The 20,957-nt window shown below is 38.9% G+C and overlaps 1 protein-coding gene across 2 annotated transcripts in view; it reads left to right on the top strand.

Moving 5' to 3' along the window:
• Positions 1-20,957, top strand: part of EXOC2 (exocyst complex component 2) — a 2,261,550-nt gene that overhangs the window by 471,388 nt on the left and 1,769,205 nt on the right. For both annotated transcript variants that reach the window (XM_044065154.1, XM_044065156.1), the window contains exon 4: positions 14,101-14,227. In XM_044065154.1, the coding sequence (XP_043921089.1) occupies positions 14,101-14,227 (127 nt within the window). The remainder of the gene's footprint in view (positions 1-14,100; positions 14,228-20,957) is intronic.

Here is a 20,957-nt window from a genome sequence, read left to right as displayed (position 1 = left end):
GATATGCAGGGAGAATATGTGTGACATATGGCGTACCTTAAAGCAGCATGAAGGCTTTGGTATACTGGCCAGACATCAGGCCACCGTTAGCAGGGGATTTCTGTTGTAAAGAATACTGTAACAATGGACCAAAGGACATCTACCATTATGGTAAGATCTTACACAACTGTACTTTCATTTCCAATGAATATACAAACAAGGGTCAATCAGTATCAAAACAGACAATTTCTAGATGGTTGTCTCATTCTTTTGCTTTCTGCTGTTTTCACCATAACAAGGTAGTTCCATACAGGGTCATAGCTCACTTTCTACCAGGACTTTGGCTTCTTATGTGGCAGTTTGGAAAGAGGTGGACTGTAGAACTATTCTAGAAGCAGCACTTTTGTCCTCTGCACATGCTTTCACAAAGCATTGTAAGCTAGATTCCTTTCCCAGATCCAGAACAAGGTTAACTGGGGCCATTCTCCAGATTGTCTTGGATTCTTGAATTCCTTCCTAGCTAATATTCAGCCTTGGTAAAAAGCTTAGGCTACTGCAGCAGTGATCTAGTGACAAACATGGTTCAATTGTGTAAACAAACTTGCTATAACAGTAGATATTCTAATCGATCACTGTTGCAGTCACCATCGCCACCCTCTATCCTCCTCGTTATGCTTTTGCTGTATTCCCTGGGTATGGATGTAATATACACTTTTGTATGTAATATGTTGTATGCAGGATTTTTCCTTTCCTAGCTGTTTACTTTTAGGGCTTTAGCCTCCCTTCAGGCAAAAGAAGCCTGTGAAGCTTTTGGCACCCTAACCACTGCTTTCATAAGTCTCTTCTTGAGCCAAACAACAATTATGGCTGGTGGAAGGTGCTCTTAAGATTTGAAAGCTGGCTTGTGGTAATATCCTAGGCAGGACATAACTCCTAAACCTTAGGCTACAGCAACAATGACCTATTACAATATATTAATTTATGGTAAGTTTACTTACACAACTGTACTTTTTGTAGACAGCCTTAACTTTACTCGTTAGCATAATAAGTTGTGTCAAGTAGAAGAGTTTTTCAGAGGAAGGAGAAATGGGTTTGTCATCAGTTTTTGCATTAAACTTTTTCTGATTTATAGATGTTTCTTGTTTGAGTGTATCAGAAAAGTAGACTGTCCAAGTCAGGGCAAGGAATGTTATACAAACTTTTGTCAGCGATATATAATGGAGTATGTTGGTTTTGCAACAGTCAACTTATCTAGTCACTTTTCCTCATGTCAGGCAGTGATGGAGTGAGGTAATAGTCTAGGCAAAACTGTAGCAATTCCTGGTGTTTATAGATGCCAGTTTCTTGTCTTTGAGTATTGTGCTTGCTGTGTTAAGTGTCTGATAAATAGAAGCAGATCCTGTCATTATTTTCATTTGCTCAATTACACAGTAACCTGATAGAATCCGTGTGTATGATAATTTAAATTGTATGGGTTAATTTTAAAACAACAGAATAAACATGTTAAAGCAGTAAAAGAACTAGAGGGTACATTTTAACTGCTTATATCCATTCACTGCTTGTTTTATAAACTCTGTGGATAGCAGTAGCTGTTGATGAGATCAGTGTATGAGACAGATGTATCGCAATGGCAATGGGTGGATAGATAGAAGTATATACATTTTTATGGAAACAGTAATCTTCCTCAGTACTCTCCCTAGTTCATAACAGTTCAGCCAGAAGTTAAAATGTTTTATCTGTCCGTAATACCCACGTGTGTCCTGATTTTGCAGCTTTTGTATGTTTATAATGGATAGTTATTCAATGCGTATGAAAGTTAATTAGCTTGTTAGGTTGGTATTTTTTGAGATGAATCAGATTTGCTTATCCACTTCTCATTCTTAATAGAGTTGTCGTATTGTTTCAGCCCAAAGTGCTGACATCTCTGAAAGACTTATTTAAAAAGCAAACAGTCATGATTGAAGCTTAAGTCAGGGTGCTCATTTTCTTACGTAAAGAAAGAGAAACCCAAATAGGTTGCATTGTAATTCCGTAGGTTTAATACTTACACGATTCTCATTAAACTAAAATGTTACGCAGAAACCAAGACAAGTGAGGAACTTTCTTAGTAAGTCAAAAATATCCCGTGAACTGGAAGCATGTGTAATATATTAAGTACTTAGACTGTGCATGTTAGAAATAAATGCACACAAATTATACAATGGAACGTCAGCAAAGCCGAGAAATGTGCACGCTGATTGGCTAATCCAACCAGTGCACACATTGTAAATCCAACATAACTACGTAAAGAAGTCTGGCGGCTAACGTATCAAGCAGTGACAACTTGTAAGGAAGAGAACTAAACAACCTTACCAGCACACTTTAATAAATTAAACTCCTGAACTCCAAAGTACATATAAGCATAACAAAACATAAACCAACATGATGTTGTTGTTGTTGTCTTTTGGCTTTTCCCGGTTAGGGGTCGCCACAGCGGAACTCCAGTCCGCTAATGACTGGCAGTGGATTTTCACGAACTCCGAGGTGCCAGCTCGACGTTCAACCTTCAACAAAGGCACGCCCATTTACGCATGTCTTTTGAATGCCCACCCAACCGTGGGGATGACATGCAGACTCCACACAGAAGGCACTCCCCGCACTCTAGTCAAGAATCGAACGGGAGAACCTCTTGCTGTGAGTTAACGCTACCACTGCACCACCGCTGCATATAAACTAACATAATAATACAAAACAAAAAGTCTTTAAAAACAGATCACACTCAGCACCCGCACATGAAGCAAACAGTAACTCCTCTGCTTGCAGCACCATACCGGCAACCACAAAAGACATTCACATTTCTGTAATACTGCAAAGACTGTAACTGCTCTGCTACTTAACTGTCATTAAAACACAAAACAGTACATTTTCCAGGGAGTGTACGTTAACTAACATAAACTCGAAGGCGGCGGTAATGGGGCATGTGCTTCCAGTAATTAATTTATTTTTAAAAGAGCTTTGCACAAGCACTCATTTTTGCACGTAACTATGGAGATGGGGATAGTTGTTATGGTTTTCTAAGCCTGATGAACCTGTAAATTAGTCATTATTTTGCGTCATGACTGCTACCTAGTTAACTGAAAAGTTAAACTAAAAAAATTAAGCTAAAAGCATTACTGTAAAACATATGACTTTCCTGCAGTTAGAAAACACCAAAACATATTACTTGTATTTAAATTAAAAGACAAATAAAATAAACAGTGAACATGAAATAAAAGTGTGGATTATTTTATCTCGTAAAGAGTGGAAGAATACAGACTAACTCAAACCAAAACCTAAATAACAACAACACAAACATAACACAGCACAAAACTAACACCATTGTATAACAGCAATAACCCACGTCTGGGTGTGGACAATGCTGGATTTACTCACGGTTGGCTTTGTTTGGTCACTCGGGCTTCACCGTCGGGACCAAACCACACCAACCGTGGGTAAATCCAGCAGTACCCACACCCAGCCGTGGGTTATTGCTTAAATAATTTATGGTTCACCTTATTCACCTTTTAGATTATTTATGAATTTTTTCCATGATTGCATTTCAGCTAAATTAATATTGGTGTAAGTTAATTTTATCCAAACACCCAGCGCGCGGTCCTCTAATGGCAATAAAACGTGAGATGATGTAAAATTCAAAGCACGATACTGCACAAAGATGAAAAAGTAAAATCCTTTATTTCATGGAGTAAGCGCTTTCGCCAAAGGCTTCTTCAGACTCTTTACAATATAACAAAACTTAGGACTTATTTAAAGTCTTCCTGTTACTTGCCATTGGTTCTTGATTCTAAAAATGTCACATGGTTTATTTTTTAAAAAGGTACAGACATAAAACTGTATAGTCTGACTACTACAACATCTTTCAAACTGTAACATGTAAGAGCTGTTTTTGAATCTATATATCTGCTATAATTAAAATACACATCTTAAAACACACATATTAGAATGTACCCGGGGTCATTACAATCCCCTTGGTACATACTGCAGAAAGCTTCAGTGCTCTTAAAGATAGTCAAAACACATATACCCTGATGAGCTTGAAAAAATCTTAAAATATCATTCATTGACGCTAACAATATATACAAATGTGATATATCCCTGACACACTGTTTATAAACATGAATATGGGTAAAACGATATTTAAAATCACTAAACAGTCACTTTGTATTGGTAAAGTGCATTCTCATGTACTAGTGGTTTACAGTGACACTAATACAACTATTTATGGAGAAATGTAGATGTCATATTAGAACACTACGACCATACCCCTTTGAACATATATAAACAAGCTCATGGAATAATGACTGTCATGCTTCACTTTACACTGTTAAATCAACGATAGTCATAAAGAACTACCGCTATCTACGTAGTCTTTTACTCTTCAGAAAAGGCTTGATCTGCACCTTCTCATTAAGTCCAGGTGGTTTGTCAGACCTCAACCTTACAATCCATCTTGTTTCATATTCTAAAGTACGGTTAATCAGGTCCCCTCCTCTAAAGCCTTGTAAGACACTCTGGATGACACGAAACTTAAAATTGTGATCCACACCTGCCATCTTATGGTGTCTGGCCAGTGCATTGACTTCACTGCCCACTCTAACATGGTAGGTGTGTTCCCTAACACGTTCCTTAAGGGAGCGGTTGGTTTTCCCTATGTAGTATGAATTACAACAGACACATGTGGCGATATATACTACATTTCTACTTTCACAATTCGTGTTAGTGTGAAAGTTATATACACGACCTGTTGTGGGATGTTCGAAAGTTGTCTCTTCATTTATAAAACTACATTGATTGCAGTGTCCACAGGGTACGGTGTTCCTATCCCCTACACCCCTACTGTTTAAAGGGTACCTAGGTCTACATAGTATGTTCTTCAGATTGGGTTGGTTCTTATAGGTTATGCGTGGTACTGGACCCACTATTTCACTGATTTCCCTATTGGAGTTTAGAATTCCCCAGTGCCTATTCATGGCTTCTTTCACTTTCAGATTCATATTACTAAAAGTGAGTTGTGCCCTAACTTCGGTTGCAGTTTGTATCAACTTATTGGTTTCTACTCCTTGTTCCATGAAATATGGTCTGGCACTGCTGTCTCTCAGAGAATCTACCATGCATATGGTTTCTTGAATTTCTTTCTCTTTATAACCCCTCTCAAGGAATCTTAATTTCATATCCTGTATACCAAGATCATAGTTTTCTTGTTCTAAATTAAGTCTGGATACTCTCATAAATTGTCCTTTAAGGACATTACTAAAAACATGTTGAGGGTGCATACTCTGTCTATGTAGAAGATTGTTCCTTTGGCACCCCTTCCTATGTATTGTATATGGCCATAACTAAGTTGGCGTAGCTATTGGCACATGATGTGCCCATAGCTACGCCATCCCTCTGTAGGTATAAAACCTCCTGAAAAGCAAAACTTAGTTATGGCCAGATGGGAAGATATCTATCTTTATAACAATCCACTTTTTGTTGAACATGTTGGCATGTACTGCCGTTTTGTGGATGATCTTTTCTTTTTATGGTTGGGGGATGAATCCACTTTAAAGAGTTTTGTGTCTTACCTCGATACCACTATGGAATTCTTAAAGTTCACTATGAACTTCTCGGATAAGTGTATACCGTTTTTAGACGTTGAAATTTTTAGAATGTCTAATGGAATGTTAAATACTACAATTAAGATTCCTTGAGAGGGGTTATAAAGAGAAAGAAATTCAAGAAACCATATGCATGGTAGATTCTCTGAGAGACAGCAGTGCCAGACCATATTTCATGGAACAAGGAGTAGAAACCAATAAGTTGATACAAACTGCAACCGAAGTTAGGGCACAACTCACTTTTAGTAATATGAATCTGAAAGTGAAAGAAGCCATGAATAGGCACTGGGGAATTCTAAACTCCAATAGGGAAATCAGTGAAATAGTGGGTCCAGTACCACGCATAACCTATAAGAACCAACCCAATCTGAAGAACATACTATGTAGACCTAGGTACCCTTTAAACAGTAGGGGTGTAGGGGATAGGAACACCGTACCCTGTGGACATTGCAATCAATGTAGTTTTATAAATGAAGAGACAACTTTCGAACATCCCACAACAGGTCGTGTATATAACTTTCACACTAACACGAATTGTGAAAGTAGAAATGTAGTATATATCGCCACATGTGTCTGTTGTAATTCATACTACATAGGGAAAACCAACCGCTCCCTTAAGGAACGTGTTAGGGAACACACCTACCATGTTAGAGTGGGCAGTGAAGTCAATGCACTGGCCAGACACCATAAGATGGCAGGTGTGGATCACAATTTTAAGTTTCGTGTCATCCAGAGTGTCTTACAAGGCTTTAGAGGAGGGGACCTGATTAACCGTACTTTAGAACATGAAACAAGATGGATTGTAAGGTTGAGGTCTGACAAACCACCTGGACTTAATGAGAAGGTGCAGATCAAGCCTTTTCTGAAGAGTAAAAGACTACGTGAATGCGGTAGTTCTTTATGACTATCGTTGATTTAACAGTGTAAAGTGAAGCATGACAGTCATTATTCCATGAGCTTGTTTATATATGTTCAAAGGGGTATGGTCGTAGTGTTCTAATATGACATCCACATTTCTCCATAAATAGTTGTATTAGTGTCACTGTAAACCACTAGTACATGAGAATGCACTTTACCAATACAAAGTGACTGTTTAGTGATTTTAAATATCGTTTTACCCATATTCATGTTTATAAACAGTGTGTCAGGGATATATCACATTTGTATATATTGTTAGCGTCAATGAATGATATTTTAAGATTTTTTCAAGCTCATCAGGGTATATGTGTTTTGACTATCTTTAAGAGCACTGAAGCTCTCTGCAGTATGTACCAAGGGGATTGTAATGACCCCGGGTACATTCTAATATGTGTGTTTTAAGATGTGTATTTTAATTATAGCAGATATATAGATTCAAAAACAGCTCTTACATGTTACAGTTTGAAAGATGTTGTAGTAGTCAGACTATACAGTTTTATGTCTGTACCTTTTTAAAAAATAAACCATGTGACATTTTTAGAATCAAGAACCAATGGCAAGTAACAGGAAGACTTTAAATAAGTCCTAAGTTTTGTTATATTGTAAAGAGTCTGAAGAAGCCTTTGGCGAAAGCGCTTACTCCATGAAATAAAGGATTTTACTTTTTCATCTTTGTGCAGTATCGTGCTTTGAATTTTACATCATCTCACGTTTTATTGCCATTAGAGGACCGCGCGCTGGGTGTTTGGATTGTATTTACGTATTTTGCGCAGGTTCCTTGTCTCAACGGAAAGTAGCACTGCATTGGGATTGTATCATAAGTTAATTTTATGATGAAAATTATTAATGTTTTATTTCATATCGTACCTCAAGGACATGGAATCTGACCCCACAAAATATACTAACTACAACTAACCCTCAACAATTGAAATCACTGCTTAAGTCTCACCTATCTAAGAACTGGCTTTGCTCTTGCCTAAATCCTGGCTGATCTGTCTCCACCCTACTGTCCAGAATGTATTCCTGTCAACATACTCAAAGTGACTGGGTAAACCTTTCATCTTCTACTTCTACACGTAATTGCTAACACATATTCTTATCTTCTCATATATAAAACCCAAGCTATGTTTAGCTAAGTGACATTTTTTCTCAGTTGTGCTTGTTTCCATGATTTTTCTTGTTGAAAATTGTAAAAATTATTATTGCTGTATATATTTTTTTCTTTGACAATTGTAATTAATATTATAGCTAAATATGTTTTTCTTATCATCCTGTCCTAACATGTTTGTAATAATTTCAGCTGTGATTATTCTCTGCATCTTGTGGGGCTTTCCCTCCGGGCTTTCGCTGGAAATGGGTCTCCTATCCAGTCGGACTATCCCGGTAAACAAACATAAAATAAGTAAATAAATACATCTTTAATTGGAACTCAGTGTTAAGCTTTTGCTTATTGACAGTCTTTCGATATTTGTGCAGGTTTCATCTGTAAATTATTACATTAAGTTTTGTGACCACAAAAGGAGTAATTTTCATAAAATGCAAATGTAATTCTCTCCCCAAGTTTATCTTGTTTGAGTGTTGAAAATATTCATTGATACAGTGCATTTTGAAAATATGATAGCACTTAGTTTGAGGTGGATGATTTTAATGACTTTCCTCCATTCTTTTTTTTCTGTTTTTGTCCCCTATTTTATTTCCTCTTCTTTTCTGATTGTTTGTCTTTATGCACCTCTTTCAACATTAATTATTTCTTTGGTCTTTTCTTGAAGCTCAAATAATTTTATTGGGTTGCCATTACTAGTTTAATTTTGTGTGTATCTTTTTTAGCACTTGATTGTACATACATAGATGCACTTCTGGAAATCAGTTGAAATGCGTCAGTTTTATTGTGTAAAGCCTTGCAGCAGAATGTTGTAGCACATGTCAGAGATGCTGCTTCATTAAGGTCATATTGTTTCACCCAGGCATGGATTTTCCCCTTGACTTTCTAAACATCTGCTGGTTTTGCTCCGAATTGCTACAGGCCTGGGACTTCCTTTGTCTTTTCTCTTGTGGGCCCTTTTTTAGTTGTACTACTGATGAAGACAAACAAAGGAAGGATGATTTTTTTTTTTTTTTTTAAAGGTTGAAATTATTTTGCAGAACAATTCCTTCCTGTCAAATGCTGGAAGCAGTTATCCTTGCATTACTACCAAATCATCACTCATCACATGATGTGATAGGAAGATCAGTCAAAAGCATACACTCACTCTTGGTATAATTGCATGGGTTGCTTAGTTACATATACTGTTAGACCCCTGTTTGACAATCCAAAATGTGAACAAAAGTGTGATTTTTGGACCTTCAGTGGCAAAAATCAGAAGTCACTTTCAAGGCCTTTTTGTTGCAGTCTCACTTGACAGAGGCTGTACAACTCATTCTCCCACTATGTCAAGGTTCACAGTATCTCAGAATAAGGGAAATTCTTCAAGATACTGCTATCTCAGATTATGTAAAAAATGAAGTTTTGCATTCTTGTTTTCATTGTCGACCAGGGGTGTGGTGTATTTCTGCTTTGCTCCCTACTTTATGCTATGATTCTCCAGGAAATATAAGCTAAACTGGTACAAGACAAAGGCACCCCTTATGATATTTATTTATTTATTTTTATTTTAAGTTTGATGACTGGGGAAGTCCACTGGGCCACAAAGAGCCCCGGGGAGAAAAGCTCCAAGACATTCCAAGTTAAATGTTACAAAGAAATAGAGTTCATAAAGAACAATTAAACATTACAGAAGAATAATACATTATTTAATAAGCACTTAGAGAGTTAACATTGAAGAACATGAGGATTACTAGACTTTTGCAGGTTAGGTAAACTCAACATTAACAGAAGAACAATGTGTGACTTAAGCTGTAAGTGAGTTAACTTTTAAAACATAGCTGCAATCCATTTGTGGTTAGATGAACCATTTTTTATGAAAGAAGCACCAAAACTGTTTGTTATTGAAAGTATAGTACATTCGATAACAGAGAAATTCAGTCCCAGGTAGGGGATGAGAATTTATTTTATTTTATTTTATTTCTTTATTTATTTTGCATTTGTTGACCAGGAGAGTCCAACTGGATTACAAGTCCATTTTCAGTGGAGGCCCAGGAAGGAAAGCTCCAAGAGAACAATTTTTTACAAAACATAGTTTTAAGGACAGACTTTTGACATACAATTTCCATAGAAGAGACTTTGACATACATATTAACTAACAGATGGGATACAGTCGTTCTCTACAATATAATATTACATTTTTAGAGGATATTCCTAAGTTTAGGATTCCTGTGATAGATTTACTATCAGAGTAAAAGCAGAGAGGCGTAGAATGAGGCTCCGAGAGAGCAGATGATGCTCGCTATAGTTGAGAAGGATAACAAATTGATTTACTATACGTCTTCGCCTGGTTTTAGTTGAGAAGGATAACAGAATGTTTTAGGATGACAAGAGGCAATAGTAGTGATAACAGGTGATGATTTCAGTGCAGGGAAGAAAGAAAGGGCAGAGAGGGGTTTAAGTTGGAGCGTGACATGGGCATTCCCATTTAGCTGTTAGATGAGAGAATAGCTGAGATTTGAAATTAGTATGGTTTGGTAGGTTGCATATGTGAGGGGGGAGAGAGTTCCACAGTTTAGCTAAGGAGTAGGAAATTAGTAGATGGCCAGGAGGTTGTATGGGTTTGTGGACCAGAAGGAGATTTTGGTTTGTGGATCTGAGTGGGCAGTTGGCTATATAGGGTTTTCAGGATGTAGCGAGAGATGGGCAGTTTGTAGGTTTAAAGATGAGCTTGTGGGCAATGGTAAGTTGTAGGTAAATGAGGTAGTTGGTAGTTCAAGCCAATTGAGGGAGAGGAGGGAGTGGCAGTGGTGGGATAAGTATTTAGAATTGGTTGCAAATGTACAGATCTTATGGTAGCAGAATTCAAGTTTGGAACGTAAGTCAAGGTGGAGGTTGGTAAATAGAGGGGCACCATACATAAGGGAGGTGAGCAGGAAGGTGGATGCTAGGGTTTGACGAGAAGAGAGGCTGAGGAAGCGGTTGTGTTTGTAGAGGAGGCCAATCTTTAGATGGGTTTTTTTGATTGCGGAGTGGATGTGGGTATCAAATTTTAGTTCTTCATCTATGATGATGCTGAGAAGCTTTGCTGTGGGAACAATTTCAAGGAGGGTGTTCTGGCTCTGTATGGTGAAAGAGGTTTTGTCAATAATGGAGTTTTTGGAAGGGGAAAATAACATAAGTTTTTTTTGGCATCGAGAGCCTAGTGGTTGGACTGCATCCAGGATTCTGTTATGGAGAAGGCTAATTGGGTTTTTGCTAGGAGCTCAGAGGGAGAGAAGGCTGAGGAGAGACTATTGTTGAGTCGTCTGCATATTAGACGATTCTGGGATGGAGTGGTGGAAGTTTTTAATAAATAGGTTAAAGAGTAGAGGACCAAGAACAGAGCCTTGAGGGACACCTGTGGAAGTAGGCAGGAAGGGAGAGGTTGAAGTTTTCCATTGGTCAGCTTGTTGGTGGTTGGACAGGTAGCTGGAAAACCAGGCTATGGGGGTGGGAGAGAGATGTAGAGTGGAGAGTTTGGATATGAGTAGGGTGTGAGAGATGGTGTCAAAGGCTTTTGACAGATCTAGGAATAGTGTAGATACAAATTTGCCTAAGTCACTCTCACGATTGATGGTTTCCAGAAAGGAAAGAAGGGCAGGCATGGTGCAGTGGCTGGGGCGGAAGCCGTGTTGGGTAGGGGATAACAGGTTGTTTTGGATTAGGTGTGTCATGAGTTGTGCTTGGATGGTTTTCTCTAGAATTTTAGAAAGGTGGGGAAAGGATAGCAATAGGCCTGAAATTGGTGGTTTCAGAGTTTTTGCCACCTTTGTGGAGGGGGATGATGTAAGCATGGCATCGGATAGAGGGAATGTATGATTCTTGAATAGATCTATTTATGAGAATTGAGATAGGATATGCGATGCTATCTGATGATTGTTTGAGGAAGGTATGTGGGAGGTTGTCTGGTGCATTGCGACAGGGTTTCAGTTTGAGGAGAAAACTTTTAATAGTAGTTGTGGAAATGGGAGAAAGGCAAAAGGGTCTGGAAGGGGGTAGTTGATTAGGGTGGAGATTGTGGTGGGAGGGGCTGGAGGAGGGGGATGGGAAGGAGGAGGATAGTTTGGCTATGCAGTCTATGACGAATGAGTTAAAGTGGGTGACTGTGTCAAGGTCGGAGAGGGAGGGATTAGGGCAGGAGTTATCTTTACTACCAGGATGCAAAATGGTTGATATGGAGTCCCAGAATTTTTTGGGATTTGTTCAGTGCAAGGCCTGGAGTTTGGAGTAGTGGGCTTTGCGGTCTTTAGTTATAAGCTTTTTTGTGTAGTTTCGGAGTTGCTTAAATTCTAGGAGGGAGTTGGGGTTTTTATGTTTTTGATATTGTTTTTATTTTTTTGTCCCCATGTTGCATGGCCAGTTTAGCTTCATTTAATAACCATGGACAGGGATTGGTTTTGATGTGTTTGGTTCTTGGGGGGGGGGGGGCTTGTTGGTTGAGGAGGATCAGGAATGAGTGGTTAAAATAGGATACGGCATCATCTAATGGAAGGGTTTTTAGCGGGGATCAGTCAGTGAGCTTTAGGCATTGTGAGAAAGTTTGAGGGTTGAAAGAGGAGAAGTTGCAGGTTTGAATATAATGGTGTTGTTTTTGCAGTGGAGATGGGAGCCGGTCGGCGAAGGCAGGTAAGTGATCACTGAGAGGATCTGGTATAATTCCTGCAGAGGTGATAAGACGTGGGTGAGTTGTTAGGATCCAGTCAATGATGGTTCCAGAGCTACCATCTTTATTTGGTCTTGTTGGTGAATCAGTTAGTTGGGTGAAATTGTGTGGGATGGGGCATCAGAGTTTAAAGTGACCCAGTTGATATTGGTGTCACCCAGGATGTAGGTTTCATTATTTATGTGAGAGGAGAACCAGGATAGGATGTTCTCAAGTGTTTTGATGTAATCACCAGGGGGAATATAGAGGGCAGTGATATAAATGGATTTGTGGTCATTTATTTTTAGAAAGCCGATTGTAATTTCAGCATTGGCAAATGTTGGTATTTTATTGGTGTAGGAAGTTATGGTATGGGAGGAGGGGTAGATTATAGCTACTCCACCTCCTTTTTTGTGGGCTCTATCATTGCAAATGATTTGGTAACCAGGTGTTTTGTTATCTTTTATGTAGGATTTGAGCCAGGTTTCAGAAATGGTGGTTATGTCAGGGTGGTTATGGGAGAGCCAAGCATGGAGGTTAGGGATTTTGTTCTAAGGCTTTGTGCATTGAGTGTAATGAGGTGAATTGACTTGGATTTGTTTGGTAGGGAGGAGGGTTTAGTGACATTAGTGATAGAGGTGGGTCCGGAGTTAGGGTGGATGTCACCAGCAAGTGAGAGGCTTGTATGGTGGAGGAGTAGAGTGAGGAAATGTAGGGGGGATGGGTAGAATAGGTTGTGTGGGACTAGTGATTTTTTTGGTGTGAAGTATGAGAGATGAGTGGAGGGGGTGGTGGGGATGGGAGCAGCTTAGGTTTGAATAGGTGTGTTGGGTTGGAAAAGAACAGTTTATGAGAGATGGATGAGTAAGAAGGGGAGTGAGGAGGATGGTATGATGCCGTGGTGTGTGTGAGAGTAGTATGGTAAGGGTTAGGAAATAGTGTGAGATAGGTAAGACAAGAGAGAGAGATTAGTAGGGCAAATGGAGTAATAGTGGTTGTAGACGTGTAGAGCATTGTAGGAGGGATGTAGCATGTGTGGAGAGCCAAGGAGGAGTGATTGTCCAGAGAAAACTAAATAAGTGGCTGGGACTCTATAGTGGGATAGAGTTATATCCAGAGGTTAGGTTTTATTGTAACTTTAACAAGCCTGACTAAAATGTGTCAATAGCCAGCAAGGAAACAGTGTTAGATCCCTATAATGTCTGTTAGCCCCCAAACAGTGGCCCAATAATTAACACTTTAAATGTATGCCACTATTGGCACAATATCCTGTAAACAAACCAAAGGTATTTATATTAATAGTTTCCACTCAAAAGTTGTCATACATATATAATAGAAGGAACCCACTTATAGACAATATTGAACAGCATCAGCCCTGTAATTTATAACCATTCGTATTAGTACAAGAAAGTACAAAACACTAGCTGACAAATAACGTTAATTCAATATGTCCCTTCAATTTCCAATGAACCTGGTGCCAGCCTCAACTTATAACCAACTTAGGAGAGGGCACAAACTGGAAATAACAGTTGGGAAAGGAATGATGGAGGAAGTATGGTCACTGGAAGCATACTGACCCCTCTGAGAATAAAGAAATTCAGAAAAAATAAATAAGAAGAAAGACGCAGCATTCTGATGGCAAATGCTCCACTAATTTAAAATGTGGACTGATGTTCCCTTATTATAACTTGTCCTTTTTTTTTTCTGTACATTGTGCTCTTGCTTAAGGGTTCTTTGTTCATATAATGGCCGCTTATCTTCAGCCTTAGCTTTTCAGTTTCATTTATTTCTTCTTTCTTTTCCAGATTTTTTGGATCAGTCTGCTGTTTGGATTGATGAAAAGAATGATTATGATTTGCGAACTGGAAGGAACAAAGGTGTTTCTCCCTTGTCTCTTCGGCCAGCGAACCCTCTTGGCATTGATATCGAAAGGTATGAACTGAATGTTCCTAATTGTTTTTTAAACCTGTTTATGCAGTGTTTATCACAACACAAGAACCAGAGTGAGGAGTAACAACATGTCCTGATTTAAAGATTTAGTAAACTGAAAGTAGTAGTTTTGGGTCCTCAGATTTTTAATTTAATTTTATTCATTTGTTTACTGCTTGAAAATTTTTACCAGATCAAACTGCAAGCAGCTACATAAGATATTAAATTATTTATAAAACTGCATGAATACATACATACATAGAACTTGTGTTGCCAGTAGGCTTAAGGCCAGCTGTACTTCTAGCAAAAAGGCCAAGTTACCCATGTGGAACTGAGTTTTGGGAAGCTCCTCATTAGCACTCTTCAGGAAAAATCTTGATGAATGGATGGGAAGTAGGAAATTCACCCCGGGGATCACCTCTGTGGCTCTGCTCGACAGGGGCACAAGAAAATAATTTTCTTGGGTGGCGAAAGCCAGGGTACCTTTTTGGCTAGGCTTGTATAGGCCCTAGGGCCAATAGCCTAGTATCTACCTATGAACCTATGAGTTTGAATTTAAGAGTGAAGGCTGGAAGGAATGGTAATTTGGCAGAGATGTTGTCTCTCACAGTCTGTGCAACCCTGGGGCAGCTGTCAGGTGCAAAAATTGTAAGTGTACAACAAATAGTTATAACAGAGTGCTGTACCAGATGTCAGTAGCTTCTAGGTAACTAGCACCTTTGGGTGATGGCTCTAAATTTCAGTCTCACCTCATACTGGTGTAACCAGGCCTTGGCTTGAGGAGTTGTGGAAGCTTGCTTCTCAAGAAATCATTGCTAGGGATCCACCTTGTTAAAGCATGCTTCTGGAATAATTTTCTTAAGGATTCATTGAATTACCTGTTATGGAGGTATAGCAAGGGTTAACTTAACCACCACAGTCGATAAGGTGAGTTAGGGGAGTACATTTAATAAAATAGTAGTCATTTTAGGCTGTACTTGTCTAGTTGGCTTGTGTTGGCAGCTGTTGCTCGCTGTTGCTCACTCCTAACTGCCTGAAAATGAATGTGCTCCTTTATGACAGCATATAAAGCCAGAAGAGCTAGATGCCAGGTTTTCCCTTCACCTGTGGTTTTGTACCACCTTGTCTGTTATCTTTGCAAATGAGTTTGGATGCTTGATAAACTGCAGTTACGTTGATAGGCATATTCCATGGGGCTGTTACTGCGCAGTCAGTGAACTGTGCCCTTGGCTTTGTGTTTCATCTTGTTATTTCTATCTGAAGAAATTCATATATAGTACTCAGTAGTGTTCCTAGGGATTAGGCTTTGGCAATTCCTGTTCTCACAGCCATGGAAATGTTTGAAGTTTTCTGTCAAACCTCACAACTGTTTTATTTATTTTAATTAAGAGTATTATCTAGGGCTGTCCTGGATTTGTAAAGACCTTTGTTGTTGTTTATGGCCTTCCTATGATCACTGCTAAAATATCCTGCCAAGGATTCTGTATGTACGGCCATCAAGTTCCTCAAAACTTTCTTGCCTCCAGCTCAAACAGAGAGACTGCATATATTGCTTTGGTCTGTCAGCTATATGACCTCTGCCTGCTTCCAGTGTGAGTAGGCAGATAAGTATCCCTGTTGGAGACTTTTTCCTGACTCTCTTAACTTTTGGCTAAAAAAATTATTTCATATTACCTACGTGGGGCAAATCTTACTTCAGTTTGCAGATATTGTATAAAGACAAGCATTCTAAGTGTTTACTTTGTCTAGGCCCTAAAAACAACTTTAGGGAGTTTTGCAAATCCTTGTTCCTAAAACTATAAGGAGTTGGTTAGCGCCTCTCAAATTTTACTTAGAAAATCTAGATTAAAAAAGCTTGTGCTAGATAAGATGGTTTCTGAATCTTCTTAGTCAGAGATCTCTCAGCAGTCACATGAGAAAAAGTCAAAACCTTCAGAAGCTTCTGTTGCCCAGTCAGACTGATTTGTCTCTGTTATGGTGCATGATAAACTGCTCGGTTTTGGTTACTGCTCCTGCTGTTGTGAGCCTACTGGATGCCAGCAAGACATTTAGGCATGTCTATCATGACTAGATGGCAAGACAATGAAGGGAAAACCCTGCTTGATTATTCATGTGGGTCCTTAGGACATCCCACAGATGCTAGTCTGAGAGGAATTTTCTGGTTCCCTTATGGAGGTACATCAGGCAGTCTGGTTCTCCTCATGTTGTTTCTGTACAGTCTGACAAAAAGAAGATGCAAAAACAAAACAAAACATTCAGCCCTTTCTTCTACTTCCGCCCCCTAGGGACCCCCCAGAAAGAGTGGTATGACTTCTCAAAAAAAAAAAAAAAAAAAAAGTTTTTAAACTTTTTGGACTTTGGGCATTTTTTTTTATTCTTTTGGAACGTCGACCTTCAAGAAGTCAGTGTTTCGTAGAATAACCAGTTTTGTTCCTCCCTGTTTGTCCGTGTACCATATTACAATGCTGTGCTAATCTCATTTGCACATTGCTCACCTCCATGCAAATACAGTGTAATGGCCCAGACAACAAGCAAGACATTGTCACTTTCAAATATGATACAGTGTTGCATCTTTTGCCTTCCATCACGCAAACAAGCTAAGTGGTGTTGTGCAACAGTCAGCAATCTTCCACAACACCTGCAGACACCAAGAAGACATTTGTCAATTTCAAAATGAATACATTCTTTCATGTGTGGTGTGCCAACGCACAAACATTCTAAGTGGTGGTGTGCAGCGATCAGCATACATACATAGTAATAAATGTGAAAATATACAGCTAATGCCTAGTTGTTTTTGTGGATACAAAGGGTTTCCAGAGACCAGAAGTAATGCAGAGATTGTAGAGCGCAGACAAGGGCTTTCATTTCCTTTGAATATTTTATGTGGTTCTTCCGGTCCTGCCTTGACCATATGCCTTGGACTGCCATGTTCAATGAACATGCCCCCAAGCCAAATTTGAAGCATCCATGGAGACATTCTGGTGAGGAGAGGCGACTAGAAAAGGCACTCCTGGATTGAGGGGTATCTGAATGATCCATCCAAGGAATTCTTTCCTCATGAAGGGCAAGAGAGGAATTGGAAAGTTCAGGAGGTGGCAGCAGTGTGCTCAAACTGATCTGACATGCCACTGAATCTTCTTCCGAAGGAGTCTGGCAAAAGGAGTCTTTTGTTTGAATTAAGCCATTTACCACAGGGTTCTCAGTATCTCTCTTGCAGATGTCAATTCTAGAGGAAAAAGAAACTGGAAGAAAGAAATTAGAACTGCAGAGTGTCTTGAAGAAATGTTGTCATAGCTCTTGAAAGGGTTGAAGGCAGATTTTTCAAGTTTTGGGTAAAGCCTAGATGAAGGAAGAGATCCATGATAAACTTGAGATCCTGAAGGAGCTTGTCTTTTGAAAAAGCCTGAAGAAGAAAGTCATCAAGGTGGGGTTATATGTAGACTCCCAGGACAGGCGCAAGGCATTTGGTAAATATCATTGTTGCTGTTGAAAGACCAAAAGGTAAACAGGAAAATTCAAAATGAAATTGTACTGCATAAAAGTCTTACTTTTCTGTGGTATGGATGAATAGGAATATGAAGCAAAGTGTCCTTTAGGTCCAGGGTTACCATGAAAGCTTGAGGAAGGATCATTGGCATAAGTGTTTGCAGGGACACATCTTGAATTTCAGCACAGTGAAAAAGATACAGATGATTAATAAATCCAAAATAAGCCTCAAAGTGCCCTCTTTTCTTAGAACCAAGAAGAATCTTGAATAAAACCCTTTCTCTTTTCCTGATGGGAACAAATTCTGTAGTTTCCTGATAAAACATTTCCTGCAGCACAAGTAAAACCAGGCATTCCTAGTTTGAGGACACGTGAGGTATTCTGGAATGAGGTGGAGAAAGAAGCCAGTTTGATTTATAACCTTTTTTGATGATGTTGAGAATCCACTGATTTAAAGGTGTTGGTCTCCACACTATTAAAGGCTAAGAAAACTTCTTTGAAAGAGTAAGAGGGACTTCGCCGAGGTGGATGGGGGTACATGATGGTCACAAGCTGGGTAATTTGTCAGAAAAGAAACCTTTTGGACCTTTGAAACCAGATTTGTACTTCCCTTGGTACTTCTTTTTTGGTAATGTTTTACCTTTTTGTTGAGATTTCTCATCTTTAGAAAACAGTGATCAAGTCATGGATGGTTTCTTTAAAATTGTGGGACAGAAGATAAAAATAAAAAAAAAAAAATCTGCTTGAAATCCTGTATAATTTTTCATCTTTGTTGGAGATTTTTAAAAATGTCAGCAGCTGCCAGACCGAAGATATTTTCCCTGTCCAAAGGTACATCTAACAACCTGATCTTGACATCTTCATATTGAGACAGAAACCTTAACTAAGAGTATCTCCTTAACATGGACCCAGTAGCAACAGCTTTAGAATATGAATTAGCTGCAGCATGACTGTTTAATAGAATGTCCAGCTACCTGAGTAGCAGAATTTAGGGGAGATAATAAAAATTTACTGTCTGATTCAGGTAGATCTAACATTAACCTGTTTACATAATCCAAAATAGATAAAATATATCCAAGCATGGGAGTACAATAGTTAATGGCATGGAAAGAAAGCGCAGCCCTCCCGTAGCTCCTGATGTGGGGGGCTTGGCGCACACACACACACACACACACACACACACACACACACACACACACACACACACACACACACACACACACACACACAACTTATATACAATGTATGCCAACTTCACAGTTGCACCAACTCAAAGAAAGGAAAAAATCTCCCTAAAGAATTGAATCATTGCCAGTGCACAATTAGAAGTTGCACTGACAATGAATTCCTGTGGGGAAAAAGCATTTGCTGTTAAGCTGTGCATCTTTTATTCTGTGGGCTACTTGCATTCAAACAATTTAATCTCAAGCATATGTAGGGAAGCCAACAAAATCTTAACATCTCTACATTCTTTCTAGGGCGGACTGAGAAATAGCCATTCACCACAGTCTTTTCCTTCAGGCAGTTTATATTCCCTCACAGATACATTCTTTGGTGCATTACCTAAAGTGATCCAAAGCAGACCCCCCACAAATGGATGTGCAACAAAAAGATCTTCCTACACGTTGTGTCAGTTGGGAGCTCCCCAGATAGCTGTATTTGATTCTGCTTTGAATAGACAGCTCAGACAATACTGCTCCTGAGTTCCATACCCACAGGCTAAAAGAATGGCTGTCTTGTCAATGTCATGGAAAGGAAAATTTCTTTATGCCTTTCTCCTGACTCCAAAAGTTCTCCTCATAATCAAGGAGGACAACCTAAAGATGCTGTTGGTGACACCCTTTTGGCTCAGACAGCATTGGTTCTTCCTTCTTTATCATTTGGCTAAGGGTAATCACCACAAGTTCACTCAGAGGATGGAGTTGCTCACAGGACAGAAGGGCTTTCTCTTTCATTGAGCCCTACAATTCCTACATGTAACAGTTTGAATTATAGGATTTTGTTACAGTTCAGGCAACTATTTTCTGAAGACGTGCTTCAGGTATTACTGGAGGCCTGAGAACCTGCAAAAAAACAAAATGTTATATATACAAATTGAAGACTTTTTCTATTTGGTGCCATGGGTATTACCACTATTCTTTCATGTCTGTGTGAGTTGCTCAATTCAGGACTGACATAGTCTTCTGTTAAAGTAAGCTTTTAAGCCAAATCCATCTGTTTACCAATGGATCTGTCTCTTTCTGCATGTTTTAAGATCAAAAAGTTTTTAAAATGACAGCCTTCATATCAGACCACTATGAAAACTTATTGTACCTTCTTGCATCCTGAATTTTATCTTAGAATGTTAACGTTTTTTTTCTCCCAGTGTCTTCCACCTGTCTAAGTTTCTGTACAAGAGAGGGAGACAGAGAGACAGACAGAAGTCGTAATTCCCATTTACTTGTATCTTATTTAACCCATTTTTAAATATAATGTACCTTTCAGCATGTATTCATCTAAAGACATCACTCAACCTGTAAGACTTTGGAGATTTATAACTAAAAAGATCATTAACTTGAAAAATCTTAGTTATCTGGACAGACTGGCAACCTTGTTTTTGTACTCGATCTCTTATACACTCCTCCATGGAAATCTGTGTGTGGCTTTCAAGCCATGAAAGATGCAACCCTCTTGGACCTCCTCTTCCCTCACAGGACAAATAGTAATTCAAGGACCTGGTAAAAGGAACCAAACCTTTATCAAGAGATAAATAAAACATGTTGTCATGAAACCCACTGTACCCTTCATCTCTGGAGCAAACTTCCACTACATATGAAATAGAGTATCATCCTTGCCACTTTCACTGTAAACATAGATAATTGGAAGAGGACTTAAATTCTCTTCTGGGATATCTTGTCTTGCCCTCGTTCTAGCTAGAGTGAACCTTGGAATATTTTTTTTTTTCTTGGCTAGGCTTGTATTGGTCTGCAAACTGATTGCCTAGTGCTCAACCATGATCCTGTGTTTGCTTAGTAAATGTCTTCAGTATGTCTTATTGCATTTCTATCCTCATTATGTAATGTTATGTACTGCGGCCTAAGGGAGGCTCTGTTTGCTTCCAAGATTTCAAGGCAGAGCTTGCAGAAGAGATAAAGGTTATGTGTAAGTCCATAGTAGATATGTGGCATTTCATAGTTTTAAAATACAAGGGAAAAATTGATTTTGGATACTGACAACGAGGTAATTAAGTAAAAGACAGCCTTATTAC

This window comes from Protopterus annectens, chromosome 3.part0, assembly GCF_019279795.1.
Source record: "Protopterus annectens isolate FY-2018-M chromosome 3.part0, PAN1.0, whole genome shotgun sequence".
Lineage (NCBI taxonomy): Eukaryota > Metazoa > Chordata > Ceratodontiformes > Protopteridae > Protopterus > Protopterus annectens.
The sequence above is the reverse complement of the archived record's forward strand: the minus strand, read 5'-3'. Positions and strand labels throughout refer to the sequence as shown.